Here is a 12,852-nt window from a genome sequence, read left to right as displayed (position 1 = left end):
ATATGATGATTACCATAACACATTATACTCTAATTACTTTAGTTCAAAGGAATCAACTGGAATATGATTTTTTTTTATTTCAACTACACATGACCTATAAAATTTCCTTTGACAAGTTCAAGTCAGAAAAGTTTCCATCTGAAGTCAACTCACAGCACAAAAACACAGAGCGAGCACTTTCAAGCAAGCTCACGGTCCTGACAGCAAGGCTTTCAGAGCTTCTGGCCAAACATGAATGACATGGCCCAGTGATTTGATGGAAGTGTGAGAAAGGATTTTGGCCGAGGTAACAGTAGGGTGTGACGCCATGACCACAGTAACAGGTCAATGCACACACAAGTTTACGCATTGGAAATGTCCCATTTTGAAGACTTCCGAATGGCACACATCACCTTTCATTTCAAAGAAAGATGAGCTCAGTTCACTTCTCTTTGAATAACAGTGTGGCCTGCCCAGTTTGAATATATACAAAGGAAAGGCATCCAAAAGTTTCGAGCAAGAGCTAAAAACCCGATAAACTTTTGAATCAACTGCAAACACTTATGAAAGAATAGGTTTGGGTTAAATGTGTCACATTTGATATTGTAAACATGCTCAAGGAAAGGATAAAAGAAGACTGTAACTGTTGCTCTTGCATTATTTTCTTTGGCTCTTTTACTTGAGACTCTAATCTTCCTTTCTCAATTATTAATAATGTATCTTATCATTCCCAGTGTTGAAAACTTGTCTCAATTGACTCAATTTTGTATCTGCCAGTAACATGTCTTTACTGTCACCTTTGATCGATTTAACACTGTGGCGAGTGGGGCGGGGCTGAGAGGCGTGGGAACGAGGAGTGAGGTCAGGTGTAGTGATTGGAGATGAGCTACACCTGCGCCCCACCACCAGTATCGAGTCCCACGTAGGAGATGGAAGGATATAAAACTGGAGTGACGACCGTGAAGGACGAGAGAGGACCAGGCCTGGGACGTTATTTTATGTGTTTGCTTTTATTTGTGCGCGTCAGTCGCCGTGAGGGGCTGACGCGCTGTTTTGTTTATTTTTGAATATTAAAATGTTTTTGATTGTGCGCCGGTTCCCGCCTCCTTCTTCCGGATGATTAGGAAGTTCGTATTGTTACAGTGGTGCCGAAGCCTGGGAGAAGGAGGGACGCGCTGCTGAAGATCCCTCGCCGCTGTGGTGAATCCGCGGTGCCCTCGAGCAGGCGAGGTATGTGCCGCCATGGACGCTCGAGGCGGTGGGCTGGAGCGAGTTGCCGGGGACGGGCGAGCTCGCTGCCGACCGCCCACGATATGGAGGGGCGGCTGCCATCCGTGAGGGAACGGAGGAGTCGGCGCCGTTCGCCAGGGGGCCGGAGCCTGCCGCCTCCGTGACGGAATCCGGAGGGGCAGGGAACGGGGGACTCCTGCCGCTGCCCAAAATCGGAGGAGCCGTCGCCGTCCACCGGGCGGCGGAGGTGTGTCGTGCCGTCCAGTGCCACCGCCGGTCACCGCGGAGGAGATCACCCAGCCGGTGGAGGGCCGAGCAGCAGTGCGTCTGGGAACCGGATTTTTTTTTTTTTTTTTTTTTTTTCTCTCCCCTCTCTCGTCCTTGTCGCTCCTCCTTCCATCTCCTTTTCTCTCGCCTCGTCTGTCCTACCCCCAGGTTCCTGCAGGTCCCCTTGAGCGGTCCCCCCCGGAGGGAAGGGGGGGGGGGGGGGGGAGTAGAGCGCAGTCTCGAGGGTACCCCCCGGCCTGCGAGGGGCGATGGGGATATGTGGCGAGTGGGGCGGGGCCGAGAGGCGTGGGAACGAGGAGTGAGGCCAGGTGTAGTGATTGGAGATGAGCTACACCTGCGCCCCACCGCCAGTATCGAGTCCCACGTAGGAGATGGAAGGATATAAAACTGGAGTGACGACCATGAAGGACGAGAGAGGACCAGGCCTGGGACGTTATTTTATGTGTTTGCTTTTATTTGTGCGCGTCAGTCGCCGTGAGGGGCTGACGCGCTGTTTTGTTTATTTTTGAATATTAAAATGTTTTTGCTTGTGCGCCGGTTCCCGCCTCCTTCTTCCGGATGATTAGGAAGTTTGTATTGTTACAAACACATTCTTAAAGAATAAAAGCTTTACATTTCTTTCCTAAATCTTTCTTTCACCAAACTATTGAACGGAAGTGTATCCACAAAAATATTAATCAAAAATGGTTTTCAACATTGATAATAACGCGCTCACACACACACATGTATTTGAGGTGTAAAGAAACATGTTATTCATTTTTACTTGATGGTTATAGGAAATGACAACATTTGCGCGTGTCTTGAAAAAGGCAAGAAAGTTTTCGAAAACCAATGAAACATACAAACATAGAACATTTGTTCAGATTTTTCCGTTTCTTTGTTTGCGGAAACTCTTATGCGCCACTGACACTTCTATACTGCTTTGGATGATAAATTACATTCTCTAAATGTATAGTAATAGTCATAAATAAATAAAGACAGAGCGGTGTGTTCATTTGTAGGCAGGTTATGTAGTTACTCAGATCACTCTTCTGTTGAAGTCAGTGGAAACTAAAGTAAAAATGACCTCAAGCATCAATAAAGCGTAAAATAATCAAGGGTTGCTGCTGCAAATCCTTCTGCAGTTATCTCTTCTTGCCCTGGCTTTCACTGTTTGCTCAGCTGGCAAAATCAATATCTTAAAGCATCTCAGGGTGTCTCAAATCAAACAAAGACCTTCACCAATGAAAATAAGCGAAAGTAGTTGAACCCCCTCCCCCCATAATAGAAGAAATATCTCTTTAATGAAAGAAACCATCAATAATGTCCTAGTGTTACTGACTTGTGACTGGCCTAACGAGAGTGTTTTTGAGGCGGCTCTGAGCTAACGTACACATCGACATGCACCAGTGACGAGGCTGGTGTTGTCAGAAAGAATCCAATGACACGTCCCCAGTGAGTAACGAATAGGGCAAACAAAGCACGTGAACTTTCTATCGGCAATGGTTACAAACTGTGTAAAATACAAATCAGTCAAGTAGAATAAAGAGACTGTCAGCTGTTGAAAGCATTTCATCTGTACCGTAGAGATTGAAGGAAACGGACATTTAATACAGTGGGCATCTGTAGTCGACAGGACGATCAAATCAAGATTTCCTCAAAGGAATAAGTAAGAATTAAGGATAATTATCACACTATCTTGAGCTGAGTGCACAGCAACGTCAGAAATGTTGCATTCACTCAAATGGCAGCTTGTTGTACCGGACACCATAAAGAACAGAAGAGACTTTTCCACAAGTGTTGGGTTAGATGTCAGTAACACCTCTGAGGTTCCTGGCTGGGCTAAGATTCATCCTCTTTCATGCTCTGGGTCTTTTCATGGCTTGGTGTTAAAAATCGAGCCATCTACACCTAAAAAAAAAACTAAGGCCCCGTCCACACGGAGACGGAGCTTACCCCAATCCGATCTTTTTATTCCTCGTCTCAAGAAATATCCGCGTCCACACGAAACCGCATAATGATGTAGTATACATGCCAGACCAGTATGTGGCACTGTAATTCTGCCACAGAGATACACTAAAAACAGAGAAGAAGACTTGGACTATGCTCATAAACCATGCGCGTGGTACACAAACGAACATGGAACAATACATTTATTAAATAGTGTTAATTTTATTTAATAAAAAGACAATCTTTCAGTGTTTGTTCATGTTTTTGTTGCTGTTACGTGACGTAGAGGTGTCTGACTAGGGGGGAGACGTGGGCTGATGACGTCATCGTTTCAGAAAATATACGGATTAGCCGTCCAGACGAAAATGCAAAGACGGCGTTTTCAAATTTATCCACTCTGGGACCCGGTTTCAAAAAATAGTGGTTTCACCTGATGAAAACGCCGGATCCGTGTGGACGAAACGCCTATCCGATAAAAAATGTGTGCGTATTCACAGAAATGCGTCTCCGTGTGGACGGGGCCTAAATGTGAAGCAACTGCCTTCAGAAATGTCAGCTTATAAAAGTTGGTATATCATTGGTATATCATTGGTATTGGTATATCAAGAACACATTTCATAGTGTTCTTCAGGTGTAGCTTACTATGGTAGATGCATTGAAATGATCTTCAATTCTTGCTGTCAAATATTCTCTTGCTGTCACTGTATTATTATTATTATTATTGTTATTGTGTCTTATATAAGACCAGGTAGAAAGTTCTGCTGTCATTTATTGTGAAATTATTAACTATATAAAATAATTCCTGGCTGCTCTTTTCAATAAAATGAATGTAAATAAGGATTAAATTTTAATGTTCCAAAATGGCCAAAAAAAAACAACACAAAAGGTATCCTAAACATATCACAATATTCAAAGATAATCAAAGACTTTGTTTGTGATCAGAAAATGTGAGTACTACTTTATTAAATTAAATAACCACAACTCATTTTGTGATTGTAAAGCTTCCGAGAACTGTTCTTCAATAAGCACAACAAAAATACATATAATTTCAGTTAGCATTAGCATTTAAGCATTTAATTTATGTTAATATTTCAGTGGACCCTTGTAAGTTTGCAGAGGCCTCTTAGTGGACCCCGGGCCCTGGCTGAGAACCCATGGTCTACGAATTTTGGGAACCACTGATCTACAACCAAATCTTCAGATGTCATGCAACAGCTTTGTGTGAAGAATAGTCCAAAGATTAAATTGTTATTAACTGAAAATTATTGATACTGTGCCATACCAAATTTCCATTCAATTGAATTTGTTAAGTAAAAAAAGTTTGATACATTTCACAAAGCCTGCATCTGAATTCCTAGTTTATTACATATCTGTTTATTATTGATTCGTTTATAAACGCTATACATTTAACAGAGGTCAGCTTACAGTGCTTCAGTTTTTAGACAGCAAAACATTCTCAGAATGTTAATTCTTTAAATAATTTATTATTATAGGACTGTCACTACAACAATACACCTTCAGAAAGACATTGTGTATAATGTGTAAAGTCTTTTTCTATTCTTTGAGTGTTCCAGCCCAAACTGTTGCATCATTTGATGATTAAAAGCATTACAGAAGATTAAAAGCTAGCACATTTCACTCATTCTAGCTGTATCAAAAAAAAATAAAATAAAATGATAATAATAATAATTCGGACCCACCGACGCATGCCCTAAAACATCATAATTACACAGGGCCTCAGATACTTATTAAGAAAACCCATGAGTAGTCTTTTTTGAAAAAAAAAAAAAAAGTTTACCCTGGTCACCACCTTCTCATAGCCAGGAAAAAGGGCAGTGTAAAAAAATCTACTTTTATGCAGCATAAATGGAAAAAAAATTTTTTTTTAAAGTTTTTGACAAACATCTATGGAATCCTGTTTCTGTCTAATAGAAAAAAGAAAGAAAAAAAACACCTTTCTAAATGGCTAAAAAAAATTTAAAATAAAAAACAGGAAATGCCACAGTTTTGAGAGATTAAATATAATTTGCTTTATTTTATTTGTGACCCTAGACCACAAAACTGTCTTAAGTCTTAAAAAGTCCTTAGTCGCTGGGGTATATTTTTATTGCCAAAAAAAAAAAAAAACTTGTACGGGTCAAAATTGTAGATTTTTATTTTATGCAAAAAAAAAAAAAAAAAAAAAAATCAAAGATAGTGAGAAAAGATTCATGAAGATATTTTGTAAATTTCCAACCGTAAATATATCAAAATCAATTTTTTTATATAATAATAATAATAATAATAATAATATGCATTGCTGAGAACTTCATTTGGACAACTTTAAAGGTGATTTTCTCAGTATTTAGATTTGATTTTTTTATTTTTTTTGAGTCCGAATCCTCCAATGTTCCAGATTTTCAAATAGTTGTATCTCAAACCAAATACTGTCATATCCTAACAAACCATACATCAACGGAAAGCTTATTTATTATTTCAGATGATGCATAAATTAGGGCCGGGACTTTAACGCGTTAATTGAGATTAATTAATTACACAAAAAATAACGCGTTAATTAAGATTAATTAATTACAGAAAAGAAATCCCGCATTTTTAATAACTTATTTTTGCACCGCGGAACGTTTCTCACTGGATGAGTTTCGGCGGACCGATTATACTGAAGCACCAACTAGCGTTCGCATATCACCGCAGCACATCCGAGTCTCAAGTATCACCTCAACGCAAAACATATAGCAGCTAGCGTGGACTTTACACTTTATGTTGAACTATGTATTATTTTGTTGGTGCAACAGTTTATGTTGAACTCTTTATTGTTTTGGCCAAGGTTATTGAGAGTTGGACTTAGTATGTTATGGCCTCTGAAGCAACAGAGAGATGTTTTCTAATAGTCAGGGTTTCCAATGTTCTGAATGTAATTGACAGTATTGTGTTTTACTTAAAAAAAAAAAAATACTTTACAGAAGGTTCCAGCACCTATAAGCTTCCTGAATTTCTGAAATGTACTATTTCTAAATTGTTTCTAAATATGCTGTTGCTACACTTCAAGGCAAAAAATTGCACTGGTCTGCTAGATTTGGTTGAACAAAAATAAACAATATTTTGTTGCTAAAGCTTATGTATTCAGTCATTATTTAATGGTATACTATAAATCCATGTGAAAAAAAATACTTCTCACTGTTCTCAGGTCAAATATTTATATGCGATTAAAATGCGATTAATTCCGATTAATTAATTACAAAGCCTCTAATTAATTAGATTATTTTTTTAATCGAGTCCCGGCCCTAGTATAAATCTAAATTTCAAGAAATTGACCCTTATGACTTGTTTTGTGATCAAGCAGCACATTTTATTTTATTTTAATTCTAAAGGTGAAAAGTGGCTAAGAGTGAGTAAATGATATTAATTTTTGAAAAACAGCTGCACATCCTATTTATGTATTTGACCACATCAGAGACTGTTGAGAGTCTCTTTTACCTGATAAGTGTCCCAGAGGCGAATGGTGCAGCGCAGAGGAAGTTCTCTCATGAGCAGGTTGTTCATCCAGCGGAAGGCGAACTGCAAATACTCCACCTCATACTGCTGCATGTGGCGATGTACATTCTCTGTTAAAGACAAGAACAGTACAGCAAATCACCACCCTGACGCCATTCACCCCATTCATCCATTACAGATGATTAAAGCATCATTATATTCTCTTCAGTAAAACTGGGACCAAACAATAAATGACAGCCACTCTACGGACACAATGACACAGTTCACAGATGACAGCCTGCCAGGCGTAAGACATAACAACCTAATAAATCCATAAAGAATTTCTCCGTCCATGCCGTCATGTGCTCGATGCTGTCGTGTAAGCATGAGGTAATTACTCAGCTGTCATCCCAATGTCCGAGCGTGTTATGTTTGAGAGGAAACAGCAGCTTTATTTATGGGCGTCTTTTTAATCAACACGGACACGCGACTGATGGGTAACATGCATGACTGCGTGTCCCTGCAGAAATAGAAGCATCTTTATTCACATCCTGACACCGACGCTATTCTTTAACCGTCACATGCATGACAGGCTTTGGTTGGGGGTTGCGGGTGATATAAATCTATGCAATAATTAAATATGATCATGTGTGAAAACTGCCCTTAAGTTTTTCAATGGTTTGTATATAAAAGTAATTTCAGAGTAAGTACATAAATACGTCATAATAAAGATGAAAAATAAAGACAAAATATCAAGCTCTAGCTACAAGCATACACCCAGCCATGTCGAAGATGTACTCCTGTCAAACCTCACGCTTGTCTTGACGGTGTCATTCTCACATCCAGCTCTCCTGAATAAACAACTTATCCTCATTAACGCTGAATACATCTCACTGCCAAGACACAGAGGCGACAGACTGACGGAACGAACACAACAATTTTGCTTATTTTATAATCTAAAAAATCGTGCCCATTTTAACCTAATTAAGGATAACGATGGCCATGATGATGAAAACAAAATAGCTTATAGTTTAACATCATGCTACAATTTACTCAAAAGTGTAGTCTATGCATGCATTGTGTTTCATACGCATTTAATGTTTTGGACACACATTAGTTTGAGGATTAACTATGACTTTTGCATCCATAAACTACTAACTTGTTGCTTCTTAATAGTTAGTAAGGCAGTTAAGTTTAAGTATGTAGTGGATTAAGGGATCGAAAATATGGTTATGTAGAATAAGGCATTAATATGTGCTTTATAAGTACTAATAAACAGCCAATACGCTAGTAATATGCATGCTGATAAGCAAGTTAATAGTGAGAATTGGTCCGTAAAATAAACTTACCAGAGTTTTAATATGCATTTGACTTTTTAAATCCACTTTCATCCAGCATGCGTGCAATTGCGCACACACGCGCACACAAACACACACATACACACACACATACGCGCACGTGCAAAAGCACACACACAAACGCTCTATTTCACTGACCCTAAACAACCCGCTTAGAAGCTTGGAGGTGTAACTTTGGAAATTATTTCAGGTAGCCCACAATAAAAAATTACAATATGTTAGAATAAGCAGAAAATGGTTTCCAGCAAACAGTACACATTTTCTTTCATACTTTTTCCAACTGCAAGTTTTGAGGGGGATGGGAAACAGGCAGAGGTCAGAGTTCACAGAAAGACAAGTGAGCTGTTTGCCATGATTCTGCTGAGCAATGGACTTCTTCTTGACTTCTGCCCCCACCCAACCATCCCGTAATTACATCTGCACTGACCCTCTGTCTTACCCTCGCTGTATTTCCAGCCAAAACCAGCTCGGACACCTTCTGTGAGATTGCAACAGCTGTATATCTGTATATGACTTATACAAGCCCAGCCAGGGTTATTATCATTAACTAAAACCATGGACCCACTTTATATTAAGTGGCCTTAACTACTATGTACTTACATTTTAATTAATAATTTAGTGCAATGTACTTATTGTGTACATACATGTTTTAACATTGTACTTATATTTAAAAAAAAACTACATGTAATTACATCTGTATTTAATTTCTGTAATTACATTAATAATTACACTGTTGACCCATACTTTACTCCTTAACCCACCCTTAAACTTACCCATACCTCCAAACCTCTCCCTAACCTTACCCCTATCCCACCTCAATAGCAGCAAAAGTGTTTTACAATACAATATGTATACAATAAGTACTTTGTACTTATTTTTTTATGTAAGTACATAGTAGTTAAGGCCACCTAATATAAAGTGGGACCAAGACCATTAAAAACTAATTTTTTGTTACTTGAAATAAAATAAAATCCTTAAACATTTTATTTCAGCTAGTTGCCAATGAACCATTTCTCTCTCTCTCTCTCTCTCTCTCTATTGTCGATAAGAGATGCAATCAATTAAAGCCATCGGTGATCAATTAAGCCATTTCATTTTGGGCTGCGTGCGGCTAATGCGTAAAACACGCGAGAGGGGCTGTGAGTGACGATGACAGTATATAAATACATTCATAATAGTTCACTCATAATGTACAAATAAAGCTTTCAATGTGATTTAAATTTTAAAAGTACATTTAAATAGAAATATTTTATTAATTAATTCCTACGACTTCTACATTTGTGGCCACTGTCCAGGTTTCATTAATTTTGTTCATTAAATATCCCATGATTTAACTAAAATGGGGGAACAGATAAATTAATCGGACAAATTCTAAATTCTGGGCATGAAATCTTTCTTTTCCCTTCCCCGGTGTTTACCACAGTAAGAGATGGGAAAACAGTGATAAAAAGTGAATGACAATAAAATAAACCTGTGAAATAAGAGGGTTAGATGGTGAGGATTTAGGAAAAGAAACAATGCCTAAATATTATTGAATTTGTGGAAATTCGTGACCAACCGGCAAACCAGAACAGAGCCACATATAGTGGGGCTCGAAAGTTTGGGTATCCCTTGTAGAATCTGTGAAAATGTGAAAATGTTGAAAATTATTTTCAAAAAATAAGAGAGATCATACTAAATGCATGTTATTTTTTATTTAGTAGAGTCCTGAGTAAGATATTGTACATAAAAGATGTTTACATTTAGTCCCAAAGACAAAAAATTATTTAAATAACCCCATTCAAAAGTTTGGGAACCTTTGGTTCTTAGTACTGTGTTCTGTTCCCTGATGATCCTCGGCTGTCTTTCTGTTTTGTGATGGTTGTGCATGAGTCCCTTGTTTGTTCTGAACAGTTAAACTGAGCAGCGTTCTTCAGAAAAATCTTTAAGGTCCTGCAGATTCTTCAGTTTTCCAGCATCTTTGCATATTTGAACCCTTTCCAGCAGTGACTTTATGATTTTGAGATGCATCTTTTCACACTGTGGACAACTAAGGCATTCAAACACTGTTGCCTAGCATCCATCTGGCAAATCTCCACTCTCTACCCAACAAAACAGACAAACTCCTTCTGCTCTCTCGGACAAATAAGGATTTCTCACACTCTGCTGCTCTGTGTTTCATGGAAACCTGGCTGAATGACTCCATACCTGACAGCGGGCTCCATCTGCCGGACTTTCAGATGTTTAGAGCAGATTGCAACGCAGAAATCACGAGGCGGCGGGACATGCTTTTACATCAATGAACGCTGGTGTACAGATGTAACTGTGTTAAAGAAGATGTGATGTTTAGGTCTAGATGTGCTGTTTCTCAACCGCAAGCCGTTCTATTCGCCGCGGCAGTTTCACTCTTTCATTCTGGTTAGTATTTACATTCCTCCACAAGCGCATGTGAGCTCAGCTTTACAGAAACTCGCTGATCAGATCACAGAGACAGAACAACACCCGGACTCTGTTTTAATCATTCTTGGGGACTTTAATAAAGCCAATCTCTCCCTTGAACTGCCAAAATACAGACAGCACATCACATGTACCACCAGAGACAGTAATATATTGGATCACTGCTACACCACAATAAAAGATGCATATCACTCTGGTCCACGAGCAGCTTTGGGGCTGTCTGATCACTGTCTGCTTCATCTTATTCCGACCTATAAGCAAAAACTTAAATCTGCTAAACCTGTAGTAAGGACTGTGAAGAGATGGACCAGCGAAACAGAGCAGGATTTACAATCTTGTTTTGACCTCACTGATTGGAGTGTTTTTGAAGCTGCTACCACCGATCTGGACGAACTCACATAGACCGTAAGATCCTATATTAGTTTCTGTGAGGATATATGCATTCCTACCAGGACTTATTTAACATTCAACAATGATAAGCCATGGTTTACAGCAAAACTCAGACATCTTTGTCAGGCCAAAGAGGATGCCTACAGAAATGGGGACAGGGTCTTGTACAATCAGGCCAGGAACACACTGAACAAAGAGATTAGAGCGGCTAAAAGGACCTACGCTAAAAAGTTGGAAGACCAGTTTCCTTCCAATGACTCAACTTCAGTGTGGAGAGGACTGAGAGCCATCACCAACTACAAGACACCATCCCCTTGCACTGAGGCTAATCAACGACTTGCTGAATGAGTTTTATTGTAGATTTGAAACCCACATAACCCATTCTGACCATCTCTCTACATAACCGTTAACACCTCCTGCAATCCCCTTCTCCACACCTCCTGCTCTTCAAATCTGTGAAGATGATGTGTGCCAGGTCTTCAGGAAGAACAAAAGAAGAAAAGTACCAGGCCCAGATGGCGTTACACGAGCCTGTCTGAAAACCTGTGCTGACCAGCTGCTCCCATCTTTTCACCGATCTTCAACAGATCTCTGGAGTTGTGTGAAGTGCCTTCCTGCTTCAAACGCTCCACCATCATCCCCATCCCAAAGAAACCCATGATAGCAGAACTTAACGACTACAGACCTGTGGCTCTAACGTCTGTCATCATGAAGTCATTTGAAAAACTGGTTCTGGCTCATCTGAAGGATATCACTGGACCCTTACTGTACTCCCTGCAGTTTGCTTACCGATCAAACAGGTTAGTGGATGATGCAATCAACATGGGATTGCACAAAACAGGGACTTATGTGAGGATCCTGTTTGTGGACTTCAGTTCGGCTTTCAACACCATCATCCCATCTTCTAGACCAAACTGACCCAGCTCTCTGTTCCTAGCTCTATCTGTCAGTGGATCACCAGCTTTCTGACAGATAGGCAACAGTTAGTGAGACTGGGGAAATTCACATCAAACAGCTGCTCCACCAACACTGGTGCCCCTCAGGGATGTGTTCTCTCCCCTCTGCTCTTTTCCCTGTACACCAATGACTGCACCTCTAAAGACCCCTCTGTCAAGCTCCTAAAGTTTGCAGACGACACCACAGTCATCGGCCTCATCCAGGATGGTAATGAGTCTGCTTACAGACAAGAGGTTGAGCAGCTGGCTGTCTGGTGTAGACTTAACAACCTGGAGCTGAACACGCTCAAAACAGTGGAGATGATCGCGGACTTCAGAAGAAACCGGGATGCCGATTACTTTTCTTGGGTCTGCTGTTCTGTCACATTACACTCAAGAAGGAGTGAGGAGATGCATCAGAATTCTTCAATATATAGCATTTAATCATCAACAGGCATACACAGGAACTAAAAGACATTAAACAGCAGACAAATAACTCAACATAGGGAACATTATTTAAACACGACACAATGGGACACACCTGGGAACAAATGAACTAATTAATGAAACACTGAGGACAGGAACATGGTACATGACCAATTAATGAAATCGGAACAAACATGTGACACATAATCAGAGCTTATAATTTGTGAATAAATAATTTCTGGATTCAAAACAGCAATTAAAAGGCACTGTGAACCATAAGTTTCCCTGGTGCATTCAATTATGTCACTAAACGGTGATGCCACAACTTAGAACACTTCTTGCAGAATATACTGTAATAATATTAAACTTCCTAATCATCCGGAAGAAGGAGGTGGGAACGGACGACTGGT

At 39.7% G+C, this 12,852-nt stretch overlaps 1 protein-coding gene across 3 annotated transcripts in view; it reads right to left on the bottom strand.

Moving 5' to 3' along the window:
* The window catches only part of LOC127972257 (TBC1 domain family member 22A-like), a 129,940-nt gene that overhangs the window by 34,655 nt on the left and 82,433 nt on the right, over nt 1-12,852 (bottom strand). For all 3 annotated transcript variants that reach the window (XM_052575630.1, XM_052575621.1, XM_052575641.1), the window contains one exon: nt 6,901-7,028. In XM_052575630.1, the coding sequence (XP_052431590.1) occupies nt 6,901-7,028 (128 nt within the window). The remainder of the gene's footprint in view (nt 1-6,900; nt 7,029-12,852) is intronic.

The sequence above is a fragment of the Carassius gibelio genome, chromosome A4 (genome assembly GCF_023724105.1).
Source record: "Carassius gibelio isolate Cgi1373 ecotype wild population from Czech Republic chromosome A4, carGib1.2-hapl.c, whole genome shotgun sequence".
Classification (NCBI taxonomy): Eukaryota; Metazoa; Chordata; class Actinopteri; order Cypriniformes; family Cyprinidae; genus Carassius; species Carassius gibelio.
This window is presented reverse-complemented; position numbering and strand designations above follow the sequence as displayed.